A 26902-nucleotide genomic window follows, 5' to 3' on the forward strand; every position below is an offset into this window, starting at 1 on the left:
AGTAGATGAATTCTTTGTGGTTATTAAATTAAATTTGCATTCTTTTGTTGCGAAATCATAAAAAGGACAATATTTTATTACGGAGATGTAAAAAAATTGTTTCTGTTGTAATTACAGTCTTGTCTTTTATTGTCGACATGAAAGAAAGAAACAATATCAAGGCAGAAGAAAATATAATAAATAAGTAACTTTTTTATTCCGTAGCACAGTAAATTTATTTCTTTAAGGTACTAGTTTTCTGGGATTTTACTAACGTTTCATTTTATTTTAAAGAGTTTAATTTGGGAACTGACAATCAAATGACAGAAACGTTATTGGGGTAAACACAATTTGCGCATGACAACCCCATCCTTAGTACCGTACGAAAACTACACGACATAGGACCCGCTTTACGTCCGCGCTAACAAAACTCGTTGAAAATGCTTACATCAAAATGGTAGAGTCGCTACAAATGTTCTTATTCCTGTTTAAATCTAAATACAGACGAAAATTCTCATGGTTCTCTCCGTTCCTGTGTTCAGTACTCATAGTGTTATTGTTTTGCAATGATGCTCTCGCTAAGTGTAGTAACCATAACTGCATAAATGGAGACTGTAAAAATGAAACCTGTGTGTGTAAAGAGGGCTGGCAAGGTCCAGAATGCCAGTACTGCGGAGGGAAAATCAAGTAAGTAGCACAAGTGTTTTGGCAAACGTGAAACGCAACGGGACTATAGTTCGATGACCCATTTCGGACTGCCAGTGGTCACTCAAAACATGGAGATTTACAATAGAAAGCGTCTGGGGGATTATCCAATTATGTTCTTTGGCTTCTCGTCTTCCTTTGAGCTTGTGAAGGCCGCCAATCAGTCGACGCAATCTTTAGTGACGTATTATTTCTTCGATGTTTTCCTTACTAGAATGTCCTGTTGGTTTTAGGTGTCGATGTTTTGCAGCTGATTTTAGTTACTGATTAGCAGTAAACAGTCTATTGAAAGCCAAAATGATGTCATGACTGATCCAATTGAATGTACTTAGAGTCAAGTAGGATAAAAGTGCATATTTGTAGCATCCTGATAGCCACAAGTATAGGCTAGTCTAGAAATATCTGTACACCTGACTAGACATTTCTACTGGTACATAGTAACAAAATGGATCTTATTGTGGAATACTTTACCTAATAAACAGTTAATAATAGGATAATGGTAAGTCCGCTTCAACCGCATTGCCCCAGCGATACCTGGGACATCCGATTGGTTTTAATATGAGCAATAGTTGTACAACAAGAGATCAAAGTTTGATATTTCTTCGAGTGCTTATTTTGAGTCCCGTGCAAGCGAAAGATTCTATAATCTAATTTAGAATCTTGAGCGTAGTAAGGGATTCAAAAGCACACGAGATGTAAATAACTTTGATCTCGTGTAGTACACAAAATTTTTCACCCTAAGCAGTGAGAACATACCTAGAGGGACAGAGATAATAGAACCCAAGTATATCGTACTTGTATTAGACCCTGCATGTTGAAATGACATTTGACTATAAAAGTCACTTGAATGACATTTTGTCTCCATCAGTGAGCAAAATGCGATTTTGCTCACTCATACTGTCTCACTAAGTGAGCAAAATGCGATTTTGCTCACTGAGTGAGACAAAATGACTCAGTGAGCAAAATCGCATTTTGCTCACTGTTTTTAAGAAGCAAAGTACCCTTGTTCGAGCTGCTGAGTTGAAAAATATTTAATTATTTAAACAATAGTTTTGTCTTTATTGCACACCTGTAATAATGTAATGTAATAATCCTTTATTTCAGACAGTAAATTCCATTTTTTCTACAGTTTTTGTGTATTTATTTCCTTCTGTGTGCTACTTATTGGCAAAAGGGGTAAAATTTAGTTTTGTAAATAAACAATGCCAACCTAAAAGTGGGGTGTTTTTCAGTAGAATTTCATCAAAAAACGATCGACGTCAAATTTGGCGTCGTTGTCACGATTTTGCCTTGACGTCAATTGCCGTCTGTGGCATTCAAAAGGTTAATTATAATAAAATCGAAATTCCAAAGTCTCAAAAATGACATGCCACTTGAATGTAATGTATGCAAATTATCATTGAAAAGGGTAGGCAAAACAAAAGTATTACAATCTCTTTCAATGATTGTTCCCAATTCTTATAAGATGCAATGTCCCTACACTGCCAGGCCAGTAAAGTGGCTAGCAAATATGTATGCGGCCAGAAATGGGTAGGCTATTAACACATTCACTGCCCCCGATGCTCATGTGCGTTCACCGCCAAGTTTGTTCAGAGGCCACACGTCTTGGCAGTGAATGTGTTAATTGATTATTGAGTTCATTCAGCCCGATTCCCTGAGATAGAGCTCCAGGTTACTGTCCCAGCGGCACTCCCACACTATTCTTCTCAAATCTTCTTTCTTCTGCAGAACAGGACATCTTTTAGTTCATTCTCGTCTAATTTGAAAGTAAGAAAATACTCAAAATTAAACTTTAGTTAGACATATTTTTAACTGTTTAGACGGCAATGGTTTCACTCTTTTTAATTTTTAGTCCAAGTACCGAGTCCCTGGCTGTCACTTCATCATAACACGCTATGATTATGTACCTTGCATGTTATTTTTTTTTTTCAAAATGATAACATTGCATTTTAATGTTATTACTGTAACAGTGGTCCATCCCATTGTCTTATGCAAATGAGCATTTAATTACAATTGCTTAAAAAGAGCTTAAGTCTCAAACATTGCGTGATTATTTTGAAAAAAACTAGTATCTTGTTCTCTCAATAAAAATAAAAATATGGTAACTACAGTCTATCTTTAGGTATTTAAATAAAAGTAAACAAACAATTTGTGCATTTTCGGGTAGTTATATTATAACATTTATTGGTAACCAACCAAATACAAAACTGCCTGGATCAGTCACTGACCTGACTTTAGCCTACATTATTTGATCATGTAGTGTTTCCATCTACCCTCAACTGGCTTAAGGAGCCATTTAAGGTAAATTTTGGTTTACTTTTTTTTAAATACCTAAAGAAAGATACACATGCAGAGTTACTGTATTTTAACTTTGAATAGCAATGCGAAATACAAGATTTTTTCAAAGTAGTGACATTTGCTAAATACATATGTCATTTTGTTATTGCAACTTATCATCTTATCAACTGTCATGTCTTAATTGCAACTGTTGACAATGGAATTTGAATCTTACATTGCTTTTATTGGGTTGAAAGTAGATTGTTAATTACATGCGTTTATCTTTAGTGTGTCAATAAGCTAAAAATTGCAATTCTAACAGATACACCTAATTATTAGTAATATTGGTAGATAATATATTATATTTACTTCCTGGATTAATATACGAGATAGAATTTAGAAAACAGATTTGCAAGACGGAAGTGATTCCATAAGACAGAAGTGATAGGGTTTGGTTTAACTAATATACTGTAATATTTATTTATTATATCTTAGGAGAATAGTAAAAATGAAGAAATAATATAAAACTAAACAGTTTTAAGGTAAAAAAGACAAGCAATGCCAAAAAAGTGACAATACCCCTTCTTTAAAAAAAAAATATAGATAAAATACTAAATAGATAAATAGAGTTAGACCAAGACAAGTCTGCAACGATTTTAATAGCATATGCAGTGCAAATATTATTTATACGTCATAATTTCATGTAAATTTGACATTTAAAATAACACTTGCACTGTGTGTGCTATCAAAATCGCTGCAGACTTATCTTGGTCTAACACTATAGGTACATAGATCAAATCAGTTAGAAAAAATCTATAGTGTAAAATGTAGGTCATAAAGCATCTTCAAAAATCTATAGTGTAAAATGTAGGTCATAAAGCATCTTCGTACCAAACCTTGTAGCAAAATAAATTTTAATGGCAATTGAATCCCTACAGACCTTCAGCCGAGTGCCTTTAAGTGCCTGATTAAATTGATGGCCACAATTAGTGTAATTAATTTGTAATGGCCTCTAGGGGTTCTGTATTTAAAAAGGTACACAATTATGTCTGTTTCTATTTGACTTATTTAATTTTAAACTAGCAGAAACGTCTGTGAACGATGCTATTAAGATTAAAATAAATTTAAAAGTGGAAAAATTACTGTCTGTTCTGTCCAGAGGCCGTGAGTTCAAGTCTCACCCAAGACAGTATTTTTTTCATTTTTAAATCAATTTGACTCGTTTTTTTACTGTGGTTCGGTTGGCAGTGTAATTAGTTTTGTTTAATCGTAGAAATTTATTTTGACCCACTCAATAACATTCAAAACACACAGCCCATTGGGTGACAATGCAACAGTGTTGACCAAGAGAAGTCTGCAACAATTTTGATAGCACACCCAGTGCATGTGCTATTTATACGTCATAATTTCATAGAAGTTTGACATTAAAAATAACACTTGCACTGTGTGTGCTATCAAAATTGTTGCAGTACCATCAACCTGATCTGATGATGGGCACGGCAGGTGGCCATAGGAAATCAATGATAAAACCACGTAACATAATGATGTGTGGGTTTGTTAAAATTGTATCTATGACTATTACTATTATTGGTTATTATTATTGGTTGCGATGCCTAATATAATTGGCGAGATCAAAGCCACACGACTCCGCTGGCTTGGTAACCTGGAGAGGATGGGGGAGGATCGTGCTGTGAGAAGAGCGTAAGCGTATGTGGGGCACCCGGGCGGAAAACGTCCGTCTGGGCGTCCCAGATACCGCTGGAGTGACGAAGCCCAAAAAGACCTGTCCGCCCTCGGAATACCCAACTGGCGTGAAGTGGCGCAGAATAGGGCAGAATGGCGCTCTCTTGTGTCAGAGGCCAAGATCCTCTTTGGGTCACTGAGCCAGTGATGTATGTATGTATGACCATTAATTAGTTAAGTAATAATATGAGGGGACATCTTACACAGAACCTAGCCCCAAACCAAGCAAAGCTTGTTATATGGGTGCTAGGTGATGATGATGGGATGGGTGGGGGCGAGTTGCCCGTGGAAAGAAAAAGACAGCCGGCCATACTAAAAAAGCTTGTACCAAAAACTTCAACTGAATTTTCTTTTCAGTCTCACAGACACCTCCGGGGTTATAACCGACGGCCCCGGCAACTACAGCGTGAGCACCCAATGCACGTGGCTAGTGGCGCCCCCCCGCCTGGGTCCGTCCCCGCCGGTGGTCCGCATCAGACTGGAGTCCTTCGCCACGGAGTGCGGGTGGGACCATCTCTACGTGTATGACGGAGACAGCGTGCGCGCTGTGAGGCTCCTCGCTATTTATAGGTGAGTTCGATAGATGGCGCTGTGAGTTTGGATGACTGTCCGCTAGGTGGCGCTGTTTGCAATTGTATTAAAGCGTGGCTAGTGACGCCCCCCCGCCTGGGTCCGTCCCCGCTGGTGGTCCGCATCAGACTGGAGTCCTTCGCCACGGAGTGCGGGTGGGACCATCTCTACGTGTATGACGGAGACAGCGTGCGCGCTGTAATGCTCCTCGCTATTTTTAGGTGAGTCTGATAGATGGCGCTGTAAGTTTGGATGACTGTCCGCTAGGTGGCGCTGTTTGCAATTGTATTAAAGCGTGGCTAGTGACGCCCCCCCGCCTGGGTCCGTCCCCGCCGGTGGTCCGCATCAGACTGGAGTCCTTCGCCACGGAGTGCGGGTGGGACCATCTCTACGTGTATGACGGAGACAGCGTGCGCGCTGTGAGGCTCCTCGCTATTTTTAGGTGAGTCTGATAGATGGCGCTGTAAGTTTGGATGACTGTCCGCTAGGTGGCGCTGTTTGCAATTGTATTAAAGCGTGGCTAGTGACGCCCCCCCGCCTGGGCCCGTCCCCGCCGGTGGTCCGCATCAGACTGGAGTCCTTCGCCACGGAGTGCGGGTGGGACCATCTCTACGTGTATGACGGGGACAGCGTGCGCGCTGTGAGGCTCCTCGCTATTTTTAGGTGAGTTCGATAGATGGCGCTGTGAGTTTGGATGTTTTACCGCTAGGTGGCGCTGTTCTCTGAATCGCACTTTCAAAAAAATATTAACAAAGTCGCTCTGAAATACATTAATTTATTATTCTGATAACCAATATTTTCACCTACGACAAGATACCCTAATATGCGTTTTAGTGTTAGATGCTGTTTGTCTTTGTTTTTTTTTTATATTTGTACACAGGATTTTCCAATGGTATTTTAAACGGTCCTACTATAATAAAACCGATTTCTGAAAAGTATTTGTTATACACTGTTGGTTCTTACTAACTTATTAACCTATCAAACTGTGCTGTCAAAATTTTTAGTGTTGGGCGTCGTCCATATATTACATCACACAAAATTTCAATTTTTTGAACCCCGCTCTTGTTACGCTTGCTGTCACATTTGGCATGACCCTCCCTCCCATCACCATGTTGCTGTGACGTAATATGTGGATGACCCCTTGTTAAAATTATTCTCAAAAAATTAATATACTTATTTTCTATTCCAGCGGTGTAATGGAGCCAGGTGAATCGGGTTGGACACGGCAAGTGATCGCGCGCTCCGGCAGCGCCTTACTTCACTTCTTCTCTGATGATGCCTTCGCTATGGAAGGGTTCAACGTCACTTATGCTGCATACTCCTGTCCTTCGGATGACCATAGGACCAATTGTAGCAGTATGTATCTTCTCTGTGAACTTAGACCCATAATTTTGGCAAATTTTGAAGACCGGTCTGGCCTAGTGGGGGCAGTGCGTACTGCATTTCTTCTCTGATGATGCCTTCGCTATGGAGGGCTTTAACGTCACTTATGCTGCGTACTCCTGTCCGTCGGACGACCATAGGACTAATTGCAGCAGTATGTATCTTCTCTTTGAACTTAGACCCATAATTGTGACAAATTTTGATTTTGACCGGTCTGGCCTAGTGGGGGCAGCGCCTTACTTCATTTCTCTGATGATTCGTGTCCTTCGGATGACTATAGGACCGATTGTAGCAGTATGTATCTTCTCTTTGAACTTAGACCCGTAATTGTGACAAATTTTGATGACCGGTCTGGCCTAGTGGGGGCAGCGCCTTACTTCATTTCTCTGATGATGCCTTCGCTGTGGAGGGCTTCAACGTCACTTATGCTGCGTACTCCTGTCCTTCGGATGACCATAGGACCAATTGTAGCAGTATGTATACTATAAACCATGTTTATACCCTAGGGAACACTCAAAACCAAACGTCACTTTCTATAAAGATTTGTACCCAAAGTGACCCTTTTTTATTGAGAATCAGTGTACATCTCGCTCTAGGAGTGCGCTCCACTTTTTCTAAAAAACCTGGGGTTTGCTTTTAGCAACCTGTTCCTAGGAATCGGTGCAGGTTTGCATCCTAAAGAATACTAGAATTGGCGAAAACACAGCAAAAGCGACTGCCATATGTCATAACCCAGAAAATCTGGACCCAGGGTCACAGAATAAATAATAGTACTAGGTATAGAAGACTCACTCTCTAAAAAAACGCGTCTGTTACGATCAGCACAGATATGGCCGCTAGGTGGCGACAGCGCCACGCGCGGCTTATGGCTTTCCCCAAAATTGGGGCGGAACGGGTGTACTTTTAGCTACCTGTAGCAAAGCGACGAAATCGCGGAGTGAGCCACGCCTGCCAGGGTTGCATTTATTTATTTATTTATTATTTCAAATAACAAATTGCACATAATGCATAATGACATAATGGCAAAAATTGATTCAGACATAGCAAAAGCGACAACCATCTGATCTTCTAATCTGCTGGCCTAGCCAAGGTTACAATCGCTATCGCTTCGACAACGAAAAGCATTATGTCTCTCTATCACTCTTCCGTATTAGCGCGACAGTGACAGTTGCGTTTCGATCGCTACGAAGCGTAAGCGATTGGCATCTTGGCTACGCGGCCTGGAGAGGATGTACCTACGGTCGCCATGTGAAGTGAGATAGATGTGTGTGAGAATGTGAGTGTGATGTGAGTGAGTGTGTGTGCGGTGTGATAAACGGTTGGATTCATCGATTAGTCTTGTACTAAAATTACAGTTGGATAGGTCAGATTGTAGGGCAGGCTGAAGTGGCAGTGGGCCGGTCATATTAGCCGTAGAACCGATAACCGTTGGGGTAGACGAGTTCTCGAGTGGAGACCGCGCATCGGCAAGCGTAGCGTAGGACGCCCTCAGACTAGATGGAGCGATGACCTTCGCAAGGCGGCTGGCAAGAGCTGGATCAGAGTTGCCGCAAATCGTGCTCAATGGCGTGCAATAGGAGAGGCCTATGTCCAGCAGTGGACGAGAGTAGGCTGATGATGAGGTCAGATTGTACAGTGGATCGCCAAATTGAACTGTTATTTCAGTATCTGAGCTGTACAAACGCAGCTTACAGAAACCTAGGTCTTATTTTAATCAGTTCACTTCACTGTTTTCCCCCATCGAAAAGTAACTTTTCAAATTTCAATTTTTATATGAAAGTTTAGAAAGTTCCAGGGGTTTAAAAATATCAGAATGCCGGAAATTAGTGTTTTCCATAAAGTAATGAAAATTTTTCCATTATGCGTGTTTTTGGTTATTATCAATACTTAAGTCACTTAATTTTCTTAATTTTTTTTCTCTTTGCAGACCATGGCGAATGCGACGAAGGCACATGTAGATGCAATCCGGGATGGATCGGAGTAGCGTGCGATCAACCAATTTGTCCAGGTAGTTCACTAATAACTTCGCTTATTTTTTAAATTAAAGGAATAAGGGGCTGTCCATAAATTACGTCATCGATTTTTGACCAGACGTATTTGCAGACGTATCGGCTTGATAAAAAAAACAACGGGTTGCACTCCGGGAGTGCCGGCAGAAGTGAAAACTCAGTGACATTGTAACAGATTTTCGATCAGGTCACATGTCCGTCTTACGAAGCGTCTTACGTCTTACGCTATCGCGGTTTTAACATTTTTTCCCAAGTTTTCACTTCAAACATACTTTAGTTTCCCTATGTTGCTGGAATCAATTGCTTTACCGACAGTACGTAAATGTAATTATAAGTATGTAGGGTAATGCGGCTGACGGCCTTAAATGCTTACTAATTAGCATATCAGTGTTATGAATATTAGCTTCCCATTAGGGGTAATGTATCACTTACATTAGCACATTAAAAAAACCGGCCAAGTGCGAGTCGGACTCGCGCACGAAGGGTTCCGTACCATTCCGCAAAAAACGGCAAAATAAATCACGTCTGTTGTATGGGAGCCCCACTTAAATATTTACTTTATTCTGTTTTTAGCATTTGTTGTTATAGCCGCAACAGAAATACATCGTCTGTGAAATTTTCAACGATCTAGGTATCACGTTATCACTTCACAAGATACAGCCTGGTGACAGACAGACAGACGGACAGCGAAGTCTTAGTAATAGGGTCCCGTTTTTACCCTTTGGGTACGGAACCCTGAAAATAACCGTATGGTCAGGACATCAGGTCAGGAAAATAATTTTGTCAACGTAGTTACGTGGGCCATACTGAAAATTTCTGGATTCAGATATATCAGACGACTTATATTTTCTAAGTGGCCAGTCCAGGAAATTACAGTATGCCCCAAGTACTAGACTCGTAGCTGACATTTTGTCCCTGTTTACAGATAACTGCAACGAAGCTTACGGTGGCGGCACTTGCACCCCCAAAGGGTGCGTTTGCACCCCCCAACGTTCCGGGGCGGACTGCAGTCGAGACATATCCACTGCCGGCTGGAGGTAAGATTACAAGTACGCAATATAGGCCCCGTGCATGAACTATAGGGGGCAGCATAGGAGCCGTCAGATTTTTGGCGCGAGGCGTAAATGTGAAGTTTATGCTTCCGATGTAGCCCACAAGATGGCATATACTATGAACAAGGAAATGTACTGAAAGAACGGTAGATGGTAGCACTTGCTTTGGCAATGTACGTGCACATACATTTCCGATACAGGCCACAAGATGAATGACCCTCCAACGTACTAATTTTTCTGGAAACTTAAATAATGTTTAATTTCACAGGTGGTTGTGGAAGGAACCAGGAGAGGGGGTGGACGAAGAGGCCGCGCCGGCGGTGGCCGGGCATGTGCTGGTGCAGAGGGGGGGAGAAATATTGAGGGTGGGGGGAGAGAGTTTTGGACAGGCTGACTTCCTTTATAGGTGAGTGCTTAAGTCTCTAGTCTTCTTCTTCCTCTCTTGCTCGGCATTTTGCCACGGTTCATGGGAGACTGGGTCCGCTTGACAACTAATCCCAAGAATTGACGTAGGCACTAGTTTTTACGAAAGCGACTGCCATCTGACCTTCCAATCCAGAGGGGAAACTAGACCTTATTGGGAGCAGTCTGGTTCCGGTTTCCTCACGATGCTTAGTGCTTTAGTCTCTAGTCTGTGAGCGAAACAGTGCTATGCTCGTAGCGATGTCTCGCTCGCACTGAGCGGTGGCAAATAACCAGGGGAAGGGGTAGATGGAAGCGCCGGCGGTAGGGGGGGTATGTGCTGGTGCTTAGGGGTGGGGGGAGAGAGTTTTGGACAGGCTGACTTCCTTTATAGGTGAGTGCTTTTAGTCTAGTGTGAGCGAAACAGTGCTATGCTCGTAGCGATGGCTCGCACAGAGTGGTTGTATGGAACCAAGGGAGAGGGAGGATGAAAGCTCCGATCCAAACGGAGAAGCGCGAGACAAGACGAGGAAGAACGGGAGCAGCATGTACACACTCGTTCTCAGCCTGTCTCGGGGTCTCTCGACGAGTGTGTACTTAATTCTATAGCGTTTGACTGATACTCTGCGTCGCGACATAGAATAAGTAATAGTATTATCAAAGAGAATAGATAGTATAGAGGGGTCCTGTCATAGTAAATTTTGTAGTCACTGTAAATTTACTGCCATCTATCGACACACAACTATAACTCAAAATAAAATTATCAAAATGGTGTATATAAATGGATAAATAATTTTATTATTTTTGTATTATTTTGACCCATGTTCATTATTTGATATCTATATGTTAAAATTGTTAAATATGAAACGGTGTCGTCACGCAATCTAGCCGAGCATAGGCCAAAGGTGTGTGCGCCATCTATCCGAGAATGACTTTTTCTTGATTGCCGAGGCACGTTTTTTTTCTTAGACTTTATTCATCTTATACGAAATTACATATATCTTTGGTATTATCATACAGAACGGCCACGCACCGCCCCGCCCCGCGACATGAATCTGGCGGACTTCTGGCGTCCTCTCAGTAAAGCGACTTACCCACACATACACGATGACGCGTGTAACAGACGTGCCGCGCACACATATAAACGCCAATGATTTTTGATTATAGGACATTTTTACACAAATTGACTAAGCCCTACGTATGGCCCCCCCTACGTATGGCGTGTCCGCCTTGTGGTCGCGATTTCAAATCTCGCCCTAGGCGGTGAATTTTTCTATTAAGTTAATAAATAAATAAATATTATAGGACATTGTTACACAGATTGACCAAGTCCCACAGTAAGCTCAAGAAGGCTTGTGTTGTGTTGTGGCTATTATTTTAATTATTTGTTTGTCCACAGATATAAAGTAGCAGAGAACAAATGGGAGACCATAGTGACTCTGGGCGAGACGCCGGCGCCGCGTTTCGCGCACTCCGCCGTGTTGTACGACGACGAACTTATTGTGTACGGCGGCGTTGTCGCCTCCGACGACACGGAGAGGGGGTGAGTTGTGCAAGAAAGGACACAATTCTGTCATCTAAGACAGGGCTCTCCAAATCCCGGACTGCGACGCGTTCCAATCCGGCCCGCAGAGAAGAAGAAGGTCTAAATAATGATCCTAATGTTTCATATTTTGTTACAGCGGCGAACTGGCAGGCCGAGAAGGGCGAGCTGGTGAAGTGACCAATGAGGTGTGGCGGCTAAACCTGGCCGCACCCATGCTGCAATGGCTGAACGCCACCCCCACCATATGTGGGAACAGGCCTGCACCCATGAAACATTGTGGTAAGTTCTAAATCCCACAGTTATCTAGAAAAAAACCGGCCAAGTGCGAGTCGGGCTCGCGCACGTATGGTTCCGTATCATCACGCAAAAAACAGAAAAAAAATCACGTTTATTGTATTTGTCGTTGTAGCGGCAACAGAAATACATCATCTGTGAAAATTTCAACTGTCTAGCTATCACGGTTCATGAGATACAGCCTGGTGACAGCAAGACAGACGGACAGTAGTCTTACTAATAAGTGACCAATGAGGTGTGGCGGCTAAACTTGGCCGCACCCATGCTGCAATGGCTGAACGCCACCCCCACCATATGCGGGAACAGGCCTGCACCCATGAAACATTGTGGTAAGTTCTGAATCCCACAGTTATCTAGAATTTACTAGTCTTACTAATAAGTGACCAATGAGGTGTGGCGGCTAAACTTGGCCGCACCCATGCTGCAATGGCTGAACGCCACCCCCACCATATGTGGGAACAGGCCTGCACCCATGAAACATTGTGGTAAGTTCTGAATCCCACAGTTATCTAGAAAAAAACCGGCCAAGTGCGAGTTGGGCTCGCGCACGAATGGTTCCGTATCATTGTGGTGGGGGGTGGCCCCCACCATATGTGGGAACAGGCCTGCACCCATGAAACATTGTGGTAAGTTCTAAATCATCTATTTTTTGAAGTGAAATCTTTAGCGGCGCTGTGCACTTTTTGTGATGGGGAAAAATGTTAAACTCGCGAGAGCATAAGACGGACTCGTGACCTGATCGAGAAACTTCTTTAATTCTAAAGTAGAATCCTGAGCGTACTGAGAGATTCAAGTGTTAACGCCCAAGACGAAATAATTTTAATACCGTGTGACACATACTGATTTTCACATCAACTATGAGGAAAATAAAAAATCTTAGTATTGACACAATCTGATGCTTAAACAGATTATTTAAGCTAAAAAAATAACGTAAAAAAAATTTCAAAATAGTGTGCTTGAACAGAAAAGTGTTACTTTGATCCCTCCTAGCAGGGAGGAAAAGTGCCACTTTGAACCCTCCTAGCAGGGAGGAAAAAGCTCATTTCCGAATAGGTGGTGTGAAAAGATTATTTTACATTGTTGCAGGCGGGCTAGCCGTGTCGGGTCACACGGCGGTGGTGGTCCGCTACAACGACAAGCCGGTGATGCTGGTCTTCTTCGGGCACTCGCCGCACTACGGCTATCTCCACTTGGTACAGGTAAGATTAGTAACCTTTTAAAAGAAATGAGAAAAACAATCCATTCAGCCTAAAACCATTAGAAAATAGTTGAGTTTCATTTGTTCTAAATTCCAAGTGTCAATGAAAATGCTTCTTTAATTTTTTTTTAAAGACAACAATGTCCCATATTGGTTAGTCACAATTAAGATTAAAAACTAGGTGTTAGTGGAACAGAATCATAAAGCGACAAAACAAACAGACAGCAATAACCATAATAAAGGTGACAGTCCACCAGTTTTTGAATTTTAACGCTGCTATTGGGATCCGTAACCAAAATAGCAAAAATGTTACCCTTGTAATTTTGTCATGTCCGGTCGTACGTATGTCAGAGTTATATTGTCTTTTACTTCGTAACATTGTGGTATTGTTAGCATTAGCAGACCTCTGCTTAGGACAAAATTAAAAGTAACATTTTACTTATTTTTAAATATGTTGAGTGGGGCGCTGGTCTTACTTTTTCTTTTGGGTTTTTCTACCAACGAATGTCACTTAACTAAGGCCCACTTGCACCATCCCACTAACCCGGGGTTAAGCAGTTTAACTGTCAACCCAGTGTCAAATTCTACTGGTAACCATGGTAACTCCTGGTTTAACCGGTTAACCCCGGGTTAGTGGAATGGTGCAATTGGGCCTAAGAGGCCTCGAGTATACAGTTGGATCAAATTGTACTTTTATTTCAGGAGTACCACATAGAGGAGGGCGTGTGGGTGTCGGCCCCAACAGTGGGCTGGGCGGCTCGCGGGGGCTTCGGGCACTCGGCGGTGCTCGACCCGCTGTCTGACCGCGTGTTCGTGCACGGCGGTCTCGTGTCGCAGAGCGAGGCGGCGCAGGTATAGTTGCGGTACCACATAGAGGAGGGGGTGTGGGTGTCGGCCCCGACAGTGGGCTGGGCGGCCCGCGGGGGCTTCGGGCACTCGGCGGTGCTAGACCCGCTGTCTGACCGCGTGTTCGTGCACGGCGGTCTCGTGTCGCAGAACGAGGCGGCGCAGGTATAGTTGCAGTACCACATAGAGGAGGGGGTGTGGGTGTCGGCCCCGACAGTGGGCTGGGCGGCCCGCGGGGGCTTCGGGCACTCGGCGGTGCTCGACCCGCTGTCTGACCGCGTGTTCGTGCACGGCGGTCTCGTGTCGCAGAGCGAGGCGGCGCAGGTATAGTTGCGGTACCACATAGAGGAGGGGGTGTGGGTGTCGGCCCCGACAGTGGGCTGGGCGGCCCGCGGGGGCTTCGGGCACTCGGCGGTGCTAGACCCGCTGTCTGACCGCGTGTTCGTGCACGGCGGTCTCGTGTCGCAGAGCGAGGCGGCGCAGGTATAGTTGCAGTACCACATAGAGGAGGGGGTGTGGGTGTCGGCCCCGACAGTGGGCTGGGCGGCTCGCGGGGGCTTCGGGCACTCGGCGGTGCTCGACCCGCTGTCTGACCGCGTGTTCGTGCACGGCGGTCTCGTGTCGCAGAGCGAGGCGGCGCAGGTATAGTTGCAGTACCACATAGAGGAGGGGGTGTGGGTGTCGGCCCCGACAGTGGGCTGGGCGGCCCGCGGGGGCTTCGGGCACTCGGCGGTGCTAGACCCGCTGTCTGACCGCGTGTTCGTGCACGGCGGTCTCGTGTCGCAGAGCGAGGCGGCGCAGGTATAGTTGCGGTACCACATAGAGGAGGGGGTGTGGGTGTCGGCCCCGACAGTGGCCTGGGCGGCCCGCGGGGGCTTCGGGCACTCGGCGGTGCTAGACCCGCTGTCTGACCGCGTGTTCGTGCACGGCGGTCTCGTGTCGCAGAGCGAGGCGGCGCAGGTATAGTTGCAGTACCACATAGAGGAGGGGGTGTGGGTGTCGGCCCCAACAGTGGGCTGGGCGGCTCGCGGGGGCTTCGGGCACTCGGCGGTGCTAGACCCGCTGTCTGACCGCGTGTTCGTGCACGGCGGTCTCGTGTCGCAGAGCGAGGCGGCGCAGGTATAGTTGCGGTACCACATAGAGGAGGGGGTGTGGGTGTCGGCCCCGACAGTGGGCTGGGCGGCCCGCGGGGGCTTCGGGCACTCGGCGGTGCTAGACCCGCTGTCTGACCGCGTGTTCGTGCACGGCGGTCTCGTGTCGCAGAGCGAGGCGGCGCAGGTATAGTTGCAGTACCACATAGAGGAGGGGGTGTGGGTGTCGGCCCCGACAGTGGGCTGGGCGGCCCGCGGGGGCTTCGGGCACTCGGCGGTGCTAGACCCGCTGTCTGACCGCGTGTTCGTGCACGGCGGTCTCGTGTCGCAGAGCGAGGCGGCGCAGGTATAGTTGCAGTACCACATAGAGGAGGGGGTGTGGGTGTCGGCCCCAACAGTGGCCTGGGCGGCCCGCGGGGGCTTCGGGCACTCGGCGGTGCTAGACCCGCTGTCTGACCGCGTGTTCGTGCACGGCGGTCTCGTGTCGCAGAGCGAGGCGGCGCAGGTATAGTTGCAGTACCACATAGAGGAGGGGGTGTGGGTGTCGGCCCCAACAGTGGGCTGGGCGGCTCGCGGGGGCTTCGGGCACTCGGCGGTGCTAGACCCGCTGTCTGACCGCGTGTTCGTGACGGCGGTCTCGTGTCGCAGAGCGAGGCGGCGCAGGTATAGTTGCGGTACCACATAGAGGAGGGGGTGTGGGTGTCGGCCCCGACAGTGGGCTGGGCGGCCCGCGGGGGCTTCGGGCACTCGGCGGTGCTAGACCCGCTGTCTGACCGCGTGTTCGTGCACGGCGGTCTCGTGTCGCAGAGCGAGGCGGCGCAGGTATAGTTGCAGTACCACATAGAGGAGGGGGTGTGGGTGTCGGCCCCGACAGTGGGCTGGGCGGCCCGAGGGGGCTTCGGGCACTCGGCGGTGCTAGACCCGCTATATTATCTATCGTGACTATAAAACTCCCGTGAGACTCGTAAATTACCCTATAGTCCTGTCCCCCTTATTCATAAACGTTTACTGAAGTTGACAAGCCGATAATAATCGTTTGTCCCTTTCCATTATACCAATACGTCGGAAAGGGACAAACGTTGCCCGTTGTTTTTTATGTATGTTGATTTATTTTTTTACTTTAGGCGCCGTCAGCAGCTCTGTATGAATACGAGTACAAGAGACGAATATGGCGTCCGCTGCCCTCCGCGCCCACGCCTAGATATCTACATTCCGCCATTATATTATCTCCAGGTTTGTGAAATGTTTAAACATAAATATTATGTACTCCTCATCATTAGGGGTCATCCATTAATTACATCACACAAAAATTATATTTTTTTGGTAACCCCCTAGTCACACATTTTCATAGGAAATTTGCCAAAGGTTAATGGCACAGGCCATTAACCTTTTGAACGCCACAGACGGCAATTGACGTCAGCGCAAAATCGTGACAACGACACCAAAGCCGGCATTTGACGTCGATCGTTATCTACTAAAAAACACCCCACTTTTAGGTTGCCATTATTTATTAACAAAACAAAATTTTACCCCCGTGGCGTCAGTGGCACGGCAAATCGATGCGCCGTTTGGCGTTCACACACTTGACATAACCCCTCCTTTTGTTGCTGCGTCGTAATATGTGGATGAACCCCGTCTTAGTATTATCCCGACTTAGTACTGACACGGTGTAGTGTATTTTATTCGATTGGATTGCATTTCAAACAAAGAAATTTGAAGGCAAAGATTTTTCGTCTTTTTCTGTATAGGTATTAAGATGTTATATTGTTTACAGTACATACGGTGCTACTTTACCGCCCTAGTGCGTGAAATAGCACTTTTCGTGCGCATGTCAAAAGTTTAAAGGGCCATATATACTGTAAAACGTTGTACAATACACGTGCTAAAAGGCAATTCGCACTTGTATCGTAATGTAATATTGTTTGCAGGTATTATGCTAGTCTTCGGCGGTAACGCTCACAACGACAGTGCAGCGGCCGCAGTTAGTAACCCCGCCGGCTCCCAGTGTTACTCGGCCGGCGCTCTATTGTATGATATAAGGTACGTATTCACACAAGAGACTAATATATATCGATAATAAAGCATAAGATATAAAGCATAAGGCATATCTAGAGAAAAAGGACATAATATGTTTTTAATACGGCATTGCCGGCTTCGTGTCACTAAGCGGCCTCGCTCGTCCCTCGTCCACCAAATCCCGTTTCCCAGTCTTATAGTATTATTGCCACAGATAAAGCTATTGTTGCTTTGTTTCCTTATAAAATATTCCGCTACGTATTATATATGCTATTAGTGTTCCGTACAAAAAAAACTTTGTTCACGGAACACTTATTTTTTGCTGGGAACACTTATTTTTTGCTGGGAACACAATGACCTTGCTGGCTCCATGTTAGTCAATCTTTGCGTTTTTTTTTGTTTTTAGGTGTGTAAAGTATATGACAGTTAGTAATTTTCAACATTAAATATCTTAAGAACGGGTCACTCACGTATTTAGTCGAAAAACGCTCGACATGTTTCACTCCGTACCGAGGAGTGTCATCAGGAGCTTGCGTTTACGGAACGGAGTTTGCGTTTGCGTTGACATTCCTCGGTTCATTTGAATATTAAACTCGTTTGTAACAAAAAAAATATTTCCAGAGTTTTTAGACTCAAATCTACAAAATGACAGATTATAAGTTTGTTAACTCTTACCAGCACGACGATACATGATCGTTGTCAGGAGAGCGTGGCTAGACCGGTGACAGTTCAGTAAAGTATGTAAAAATTAGTTTCAGTCAAATTCCGCAACGTGGCGGCTGATCATATATTCCTGGTCAGGTTTTACATTATATTGGCATACGCAAATTGTATGCAGATATACATACTACATGAGTTTTTAATAGGGGATTACCTGCCTCGATTTATCAAACGGCCTAGCTCCCTTGGCTCACACTCGGCCGGCAATGCTGTTCCTACCTGTGGCATGAGTTTTTAATAGGACATTGCCGGCTTCGTGTCACTAAGCGGCCTCGCTCGTCCCTCGTCCACCAAATCCCGTTTCCCAGTCTTATAGTATTATTGCCACAGATAAAGCTATTGTTGCTTTGTTTCCTTATAAAATATTCCGCTACGTATTATATATGCTATTAGTGTTCCGTACAAAAAAAACTTTGTTCACGGAACACTTATTTTTTGCTGGGAACACAATGACCTTGCTGGCTCCATGTTAGTCAATCTTTGCGTTTTTTTTTTAGGTGTGTAAAGTACAGTTAGTAATTTTCAACATTAAATATCTTAAGAACGGGTCACTCACGTATTTTAAGTCGAAATACGCTCGACATGTTTCACTCCGTACCGAGGAGTGTCATCAGGAGCTTGCGTTTACGGAACGGAGTTTGCGTTTGCGTTGACACTCCTCGGTACGGAGTGAAACATGTCGAGCGTTTTTCGACTTAAAATACGTGAGTGACCCGTTCTTAAGATATTTAATATGTCTGTGTCTCACGGAAGTTTTGTTATTAAAATTTTCAACATTCACTTGAATATTAAACTCGTTTGTAACAAAAAAAAATATTTTCAGAGTTTTTAGACTCAAATCTACAAAATGACAGATTGTAAGTTTGTTAACTCTTACCAGCACGACGATACATGATCGTTGTCAGGAGAGCGTGGCTAGACCGGTGACAGTTCAGTAAAGTATGTAAAAATTAGTTTCAGTCAAATTCCGCAACGTGGCGCCTGATCATATATTCCTGGTCAGGTTTTACATTATATTGGCATACGCAAATTGTATGCAGATATACATACTACATGAGTTTTTAATAGGGGATTACCTGCCTCGATTTATCAAACGGCCTAGCTCCCTTCGCTCACACTCGGTCGGCAATGCTGTTCCTACCTGTGACATGAGTTTTTAATAGGGAATTACCTGCCTCGATATACAAACGGCCTAGCTTCCTTCGCTACTCGGCCGGCAATGTACCTGTGACGTGGTTGTTGCAGGTGCGGGTCGTGGCGCACGGCGCCGCCGCCGGCGGGCGCGGCGCGCGCGGCGCACGCGGCGGCGCCGCTGCCCGGCGCGCGCAGCCCCACCGCCATGTTCTACGGCGGGTCAGTAACACCTATTTACAGAACGGAGACGGCACATTGATCAACACTTTTTTCTACGAAAAATCAGTTTTTAGGGTAAATCGTCAATTTCTGGCCACCGGTTAATAACTGGCCACCCTAAACTAAATATAAATAAAATCATTTTAGTATAAGGTGACAGTAACTGGCCATCCTTCAATAATTACCCACCTTACACTTAAATGAATTCTGTCTATAGGTGAATATAATTAATTTTTAGTATAAGGTGGCCAGTTATTAAACAATAGCCAGTAATTGACGAAATACCTTACTAACGTATACAGCCGAACTTTGAAATTATCATTATTAACGTATTCAAACTATTCACATAGTCATGTTATTACAGTTTCGACGGCCGCCTCCGTTCGGACGCGCTTCTCTTCGAAGCGGGCTCTCCTTGTTCGTCCCACACGAACGAGCTAGCGTGCGTGACGAACGCGCAGCACGCGTGCCGTGCTTGCGCGTGGAACTCGCACGAACGCACATGCGTGCCGGTAAGTGTAACTATACTGCTCAGTATTACTCTTCAGGCTGGCTCGCCTTGTTCGTCCCACACGAACGAGCTAGCTTGCGTGGCGAACGCGCAGCACGCGTGCCGCGCGTGCGCGTGGAACTCGCACGAACGCACATGCGTGCCGGTAAGTGTAACTATACTGCTCTGTATTACTCTTCATGGCTGGCTCGCCTTGTTCGTCCCACACGAACGAGCTAGCGTGCGTGGCGAATGCGCAGCACGCGTGCCGCGCGTGCGCGTGGAACTCGCACGAACGCACATGCGTGCCGGTAAGTGTAACTATACTACTCTGTATTACTCTTCATGGCTGGCTCGTCTTGTTCACCCCACACGAACGAGCTAGCGTGCGTGGCGAACGCGCAGCACGCGTGCCGTGCGTGCGCGCGGAACTCGCACGAACGCACTTGCGTGCCGGTAAGTGGAACTATACTGCTCTGTATTACTCTTCATGGCTGGCTCGCCTTGTTCAGCGCACACGAACGAGCTAGCGTGCGTGGCGAACGTGGAGCACGCGTGCCGCCGTGCGCGTGGAACTCGCACGAACGCACATGCGTGCCGGTAAGTGTAACTGGATGCTGATACGCAATAATGTGTCAACCCACATTAATTTTTCAATAAGATGTCAACTCAAAATATATACGCGTAAAGTTGAAATTTTATTGAAAAATGGATGTGGGATGACTCATTTTTGCTAAACACCATCCAACTATACTACTCTGTATTACTCTTCATGGCTGGCTCGCCTTGTTCGTCCCACACGAACGAGCGAGCGTACGCGGCGAACTCGCACGAACGCACATGCGTGCCGGTAAGTGTAACTACATATACTGCTCTCTATTACTCTTCGATTAGCGTTAGCCCTTTCCGTCGCGATGTTGTTCGTTAGCCCTTTATTTTTCTAATTGTAACGTTATGTGTATAATAATTTTTTTTTAATAGCCTATATTGTGTCCCACCACATTATAATAATTATAATAAAGCAATTTTGTGACAGTTGGAGACGGCCGGCTGGAACCAGTCCTTCGACGGGACGATGAAGGCCTGCGTCAGCGAACCTGTCAGAGGTAAGAAATCATTACAATTTAAAGATTAGAGTTGGGCCGAATATGCACTTTGCCGAATACGAATATTCGGCCGAATGTTCGGTACAGATCATACCGAACCGAATATTCGGTTGGGCTAAACTGCCAAAAACGCTAAAAACAAGTTCATAAAGTCACGCGATCTGCACTCCGCGTGTGTTTTTGTCCTTTCCCCTCTGGACCGGCCGGGATGTTTCAGAAAAGAAATGGAACCGTCTCATGCCTGACAGCGAAGCGGACACGCGTCATCTAGCGGACGCCCTTAAAAAATAATTTCTTTATTCGGTAAATATTCGGCAGTTCGACCCGAATTATTCGACCGAATACGAACATTGAAAAATATGCCGAATACCGAATATTCGGCCCATCTCTATTATAGATGTTCTTATATGTTTAGATCCAGTTGTCTGACGCACACAACAAAACTAGAGTTGGACTAACCCAACTCCGCCATGCCATTTGAAATGACAAAGTGTGACAATGTCATACTTTTAAAAATACGTTGTATTTCCAGATATTCACCGCTGTCGTTCCGCTAATAGTTGCGCAGCGTGTACGGCCGCTAAATGCGCGTGGTGCGGCTCCTGTCAGCCAGAACCGCAGCTTTGCAGCCGACTCTGGCCTAAGGTACGTAACATTTAAGAATAGGGGGTATTACTGCAATGTTCTGCCGCTCAGCCAACAGTTGCGCGGCGTGTACGGCCGCTAAATGCGCGTGGTGCGGCTCCTGTCAGCCAGAACCGCAGCTCTGCAGCCGACTCTGGCCTAAGGTACGAAACATTTAAGAATAGGGGGTATTACTGCAATGTTCTGCCGCTCAGCCAATAGTTGCGCGGCGTGTACGGCCGCTAAATGCGCGTGGTGCGGCTCCTGTCACCTCTGACATTAAGATGTCTAGATTCTACTACGATTACGATCTCTAGATTGTCTATGAATCGTACTGTTGGAATGACACTTTGACGTCACGTTTGTCTACACTACATGATAAGATACGTAAGGATGAATACACTTTATATTTTGTGTGTAAATCGGTTATTTATGATAAATGGAATTAATTCGACTCACCTAATTAACCTCAAACCTTTTTATTGTGTCAACAGATGGCGCTGATGGTAGACGAGTGCGCAAGCACAGGGGAGTTGGCCAGGGACGCTTGCGCGCGGTACCACTCGTGCGCCGCGTGCCACGCGCACCAGCAACACCACCACCACTTATCTGTACATTCGGTAAGTACAGTTCCGTGGCGCCTAATTATCTCAACAGATGGCGCTGATGGTAGACGAGTGCGCAAGCACAGGGGAATTGGCCAGGGACGCTTGCGCGCGGTACCACTCCTGCGCTGCGTGCCACGCGCACCAACAACACCGCCACCACTTATCTGTACATTCGGTATTTTTTTTTCTACTCCCGTACTTTTATTTGTCATTTAAAGAATCGTGCACACACCTTTAAAACCCTACCTTATAGTTGTCAAGACAAGTCTTTAGCCTATTCCCCAAAAAAGAATTTGTGCATACACGCAGTATCTTTTTGGCGATTTTACGATACTTCGTGTAATGACCACTTAAAAAATATTGAATGATATACAGTGTTGCCAACCTTATTTTAAATGTCATCTCTGACAAATAAGTGAACCATAGACATGTTTTTTTTCATTCATTCATTCATTCTTTTCCCGCCCGCACCCCCCATTTTTGCTATATACTTCTTGAATTAAAAAGATTTGTTAAATTTTCAATTTTATTTCAAAGTAAGTGCTTGGTCGTAGAAAAAGTATTGTATGCAACGTTGTTTAACTGAGTCAAAAAATACTCGTGGCGTCTTTATTAACAATTTTCGGCTCACGCCACTCGCCTTTTTTTGACCCCTCTTAAACAACGGTTGCATAAAATACTATAATATATTTATTTCGGAAACCTATCTGATCCATATATTGCAATAGTTAACAAATAAATTAATTTAAAGCATTGTCAAATCATAACATAAAAATTATAACACCAGTAATAAGAATAATATCAGAGAAAGCGTACGGTATTCTTACGGTAAATTTGATTATTTAAAAATATTAAAAATATTAAGATTGCAACGTAATGATGCCCCAATTTATGATGCCGTAATTTAAAATGCAATAAGCAATTTATCTATGCAATAACTTAAACATAATAAATGTTATTTTTTGTATTAAGCAGGAAAGTCTGCAAACGATGATATTAAGCATAGATCAGCGGGCCGCATGCGGCTCGCGAAACTGTCACTTGCGGCCCGGGTGCCGCCTTGGCTATTTTGTATGTAATACTGACAATCAACAATGTCTCATAAAGTCATAAATATTAACAAAATACGGCCTGCGTCACCTCCGTTAACTACTATGTGGCCCTTGGCTGCTAAAAGGTTGCCGACCGCTGGCTTAGATGTAAGTTATAGTACATTATTGTCGAGGCTCGGAAGTAGCTACTTGCAGGCTGAGGATTCGTTTTAAACGGACGACCTTGGGAGTCCGTTTAATTGAATCCGAAGCCAGCAAGTAGCCTTCCAGCCGAGTCATATATAGTGCTTTTCTCAAAAATGGTGCAAGAAATATAAATATCATAGAAATATTTTACAAAACCAACGTTCTTACTTATATATTTTCACAGAAAAAAGCCCTTCCCGCCTTTTAATTTTTTTAATAAAAAAATAGAAGTGTATTTTTCTGCCGAAAATACGCCAACCTATTTGAGACAGCTAAATATTCGCGGTACTAATTAATCATCGGTTTGGCTGTTTAATGGGCCTGTGCCTTCATTTGATATGGCCATTTCAACTTTTAAAAAGTTTGGAACTCGACAAATAATGGAATTTGTATGCAACATTGCAGTCCCAAAATCGAGACTGCAATGTTTTTAACTTTTTAATTTTTGACTACCTAACCATAAACTACGCGCTTCGCGACCTATTTTTTAGACGGCAAAGTCGACTTTGCCGTCCATTTTTGAGAAAAAATAATTTATACTCGTATATTCATTTTCAAATATATTTTTTTCAGAGCTCAGAAGAACGGTCATGCTATTGGGACTACGAGTCCATCAAATGCAAGCCGGCTAACTCATCTGACGACATCAGGTTGGTATAGTTTTAAATGCTCTGCAGATGCAGTTGTTACTCTATAATTGTTTTCCATCGTATTTTCTTGGAAACGTTCGTATTTGTTAAGCTAGTTCAGTCAACGTCGGTACTTTTTGTACCGAGACTGACTGAAATGGCAAGACACGTTCGTACGTTTACGTCAAAATACGATGGAAATTAATTATGTACAACGCCACGCACGCACGCACGCACGACCACGTACGCACGTGGTGTATGTGTATGTATTATGTATGTGCTCTACAACGTTCAGTAATTTGACTCTTATACGGTCGCAGTCGGCCGTAGCCGGTACAGGTATAATATAAACTTAATTACATCCTAATAAAGTTTGCAATTGCGTGTTATAGAAAATAGTGATGGCGGTAAAAAGGTTTTTTAGCCCTCAGTTCTGGTAAAAGTTTCTTTCTTTGACATTCGGTCACACTTGAGTGATATTGATATGTGTTTGTTAGCTAAAACCTCGAGTACCATTTTTTGTACGGATTCACAGAATAAATAATAGTACTAAGTACAGAAGACTCACTCTCTAACAAAACGCGTCTATTACGATCAGCACAGATATCGCCGCTAGGTGGCGACGGCGCCACGCGCGGCTTATGGCAAACCCCAAAATTGGGGCCGAACGGATGTACTTTTAGCTATCTGTAGCAAAGCGACGAAATCGCGTAGTGAGACACGCCTGACGGATTACAGAAATTCCTAAATCTGTTTTGAACTTTATTTATCAATTTAAGTTCCTAGTAAAAACAAAACAGCATCAGGGTATCAGGAGAGGATATTATGCAGTTGATCCTGTTCGCGTCTGTTAATTTTTTTCGTTTATTATTTAAGAGTGTGCCATTTCTATAATTAAATACATATTAAATATTTGGGGACAAAAGCGCCTGCCGCCATAAGGTACCTTTTTCCGCGGAACGACACATATCATTGATTGCATTTAATTTTCAGGAGCGTGGCGTCGGCCGGTCCGTGCACGGCGCCGTGCGCGACGTTCCACACGTGCTCAAACTGCACGTCGGAGGAGTGCATATGGTGCGCTTCGACGGGACGATGCGTTGATAAGGTAAATTGTCTAAAGAGGGAATGATAGCCGTATAGAAGCAGTATTTTATTTGTTATTTTGAGATCCAACAGCTGTGACATTAACATAAAAATTATAGTAGATACAGGAATTCACAGGTAGTGACATAATACTAAATGTATAGTACCTATTATATACTAAGGTTACGCATTATTGCAACCATATAATTATGTGAACAAAGCATAAAATATATACTAATGAAATTTTAGTTATTTTTTTAGGATTGTCTATCATATATACCATTAACTACGTTATTTACTTATTAATATTTTAACAAGTTTTAAAAATTAAAAGGATGTCGATTTCTAGGTTTTCGGGGCTTAGTGTAACAGTAGCAGTGCTCTACCCTATATGTTTTTTTACTAGAACGCGTACGGCGCGTCGTTCCCGCTGGGCGGGTGCCGGCTGTGGTCGACGTCCAGCGTGTCGGGCGGCTGCGGCTTGAGCGCGGCGCGCTCGGGCTGCGCGCGGCACGTGTCGTGCGCCGCGTGCCGCGCCGAGCCCGCGTGCGGCTGGTGCGCCGACGCCGCCCGCCCGCCCACCGGCCGCGGCCTGTGCCTGCCCGGCGGCGCCCGGCGGCCGCACGAGCCGCATGTCTGCGAGACCTCCAGGTTTACTATATTTACTCACTTTTCTTAAGATACAGCATAGACTACGAATCCTCTAGACCGAGTTTAGAGCAATTATTTCACGCGACCGATGATGCCAAAAATGCGGAGGTGCGCGGGACGAGGTGAGCGGAACTTCGCTCCGTGCCGTGATTGGTCCATTCAAAGACACGGACGTCACACAAAGACACTTTCGACTCGAACATGGAGTAAAATTACCGTATGCGTGGCAGAGGGGGTAGCGCGACTATGCTCAGTCTGGAAGATGTTTTGTCTGTGAGATACAGAGATTCTATACTTGCTGTAAAACTAAGTAAGCGCTCGATTTCACCGCTATTTTTGAAATACAGAATATACCGTAATCGTCATCGTCATCTCAGCCATAAGACGTCTACTGCTAAACACAGGCCTCCCCCTTGAACCTCCATACGTACCGGTTGGAAGCGATCCGCATCCAGCGTCTTCCGGCGACCTTAATAAGGTCGTCTGTCCATCTTGTGGGTGGACGTCCTGCGCTGCGCTTGCTCGTCCGCGGTCTCCACGCGAACACTTATTATTATTATACCGTATTATTGTGTAGAAATTAGGAATCTATTGGTTTTCCACTCGTTTTCAATCCTATTACAATATAAATATCTAGTTGCGGAGATATAATGAAGGTAGCCCCGCGAAATCGAGCGCTCAAAATTCAAAGATCGCCCCCCTGCTCATAAATGATCGGAATCATGCTATTTCTTTCGCACCTACCCAGCCTTATAGAGCGGGACTCGCAACAGTTGTGCTAATATTTAACATAAACCACAGTGCTGCGGCAAAAATAATTTCAAGATTTAATAAAACTTCCACCGATGAACAGCTGCCAGACACCTGAATCCAGTAAAAATTAAGTTAATCCAGTAAGAAATAAGATACAAATAAAATTTAAATCTTAATCCATTTTTCTAGATGGTTCTTCACCGACTGCCCCCGCTGCCAATGCAACGGGCACTCGACCTGCGACGAGATAGAGGGAGACAGATGCATACAGCCCTGCGGCGCTAGAGCAGTAGGGCTGCACTGCGACACCTGCGCGCCGGGACATTACGGCGACCCGCTCAACGGAGGCACTTGCAAACGTACGTACAAGCGAATTGGAACCTTAAATAAATGGTGCTAAGACTTACTTTACAATGCAGGAGAAAGCGAGGCGAGCTCATTTTGTTTCTGAGCGTTAGTAAAGTAGTCAAACAACCGAGTTTGAACCATAAATGAATGACATTAAGTTTGAATTTGCAACGCAATACACAACA

The 26902-nt window shown here is 44.8% G+C and overlaps 1 protein-coding gene across 1 annotated transcript in view; it reads left to right on the top strand.

Moving 5' to 3' along the window:
• The first annotated feature begins 240 nt into the window (after positions 1 to 240).
• LOC134675355 (attractin) overlaps positions 241 to 26902 on the top strand; it is a 34935-nt gene continuing 8273 nt past the window's right edge. Inside the window, exons 1-29 of the mRNA XM_063533565.1 lie at positions 241 to 666; positions 5062 to 5274; positions 5743 to 5937; positions 6464 to 6630; positions 8585 to 8665; positions 9592 to 9703; positions 9987 to 10124; positions 10449 to 10514; positions 11520 to 11663; positions 11803 to 11945; positions 12341 to 12445; positions 13047 to 13159; positions 13861 to 14010; positions 14182 to 14328; positions 14659 to 14805; positions 14977 to 15123; positions 15295 to 15441; positions 15765 to 15917; positions 16220 to 16328; positions 17024 to 17135; positions 19077 to 19184; positions 19549 to 19696; positions 20711 to 20780; positions 21447 to 21568; positions 21899 to 22024; positions 23824 to 23900; positions 24873 to 24987; positions 25372 to 25616; positions 26559 to 26728. Of these exons, the coding sequence (XP_063389635.1) occupies positions 434 to 666; positions 5062 to 5274; positions 5743 to 5937; positions 6464 to 6630; positions 8585 to 8665; positions 9592 to 9703; positions 9987 to 10124; positions 10449 to 10514; positions 11520 to 11663; positions 11803 to 11945; positions 12341 to 12445; positions 13047 to 13159; positions 13861 to 14010; positions 14182 to 14328; positions 14659 to 14805; positions 14977 to 15123; positions 15295 to 15441; positions 15765 to 15917; positions 16220 to 16328; positions 17024 to 17135; positions 19077 to 19184; positions 19549 to 19696; positions 20711 to 20780; positions 21447 to 21568; positions 21899 to 22024; positions 23824 to 23900; positions 24873 to 24987; positions 25372 to 25616; positions 26559 to 26728 (4003 nt within the window). The 5' untranslated portion in view covers positions 241 to 433. The remainder of the gene's footprint in view (positions 667 to 5061; positions 5275 to 5742; positions 5938 to 6463; positions 6631 to 8584; positions 8666 to 9591; positions 9704 to 9986; positions 10125 to 10448; positions 10515 to 11519; positions 11664 to 11802; positions 11946 to 12340; positions 12446 to 13046; positions 13160 to 13860; positions 14011 to 14181; positions 14329 to 14658; positions 14806 to 14976; positions 15124 to 15294; positions 15442 to 15764; positions 15918 to 16219; positions 16329 to 17023; positions 17136 to 19076; positions 19185 to 19548; positions 19697 to 20710; positions 20781 to 21446; positions 21569 to 21898; positions 22025 to 23823; positions 23901 to 24872; positions 24988 to 25371; positions 25617 to 26558; positions 26729 to 26902) is intronic.

Source organism: Cydia fagiglandana, chromosome 21 (genome assembly GCF_963556715.1).
Source record: "Cydia fagiglandana chromosome 21, ilCydFagi1.1, whole genome shotgun sequence".
Taxonomy (NCBI): Eukaryota; Metazoa; Arthropoda; class Insecta; order Lepidoptera; family Tortricidae; genus Cydia; species Cydia fagiglandana.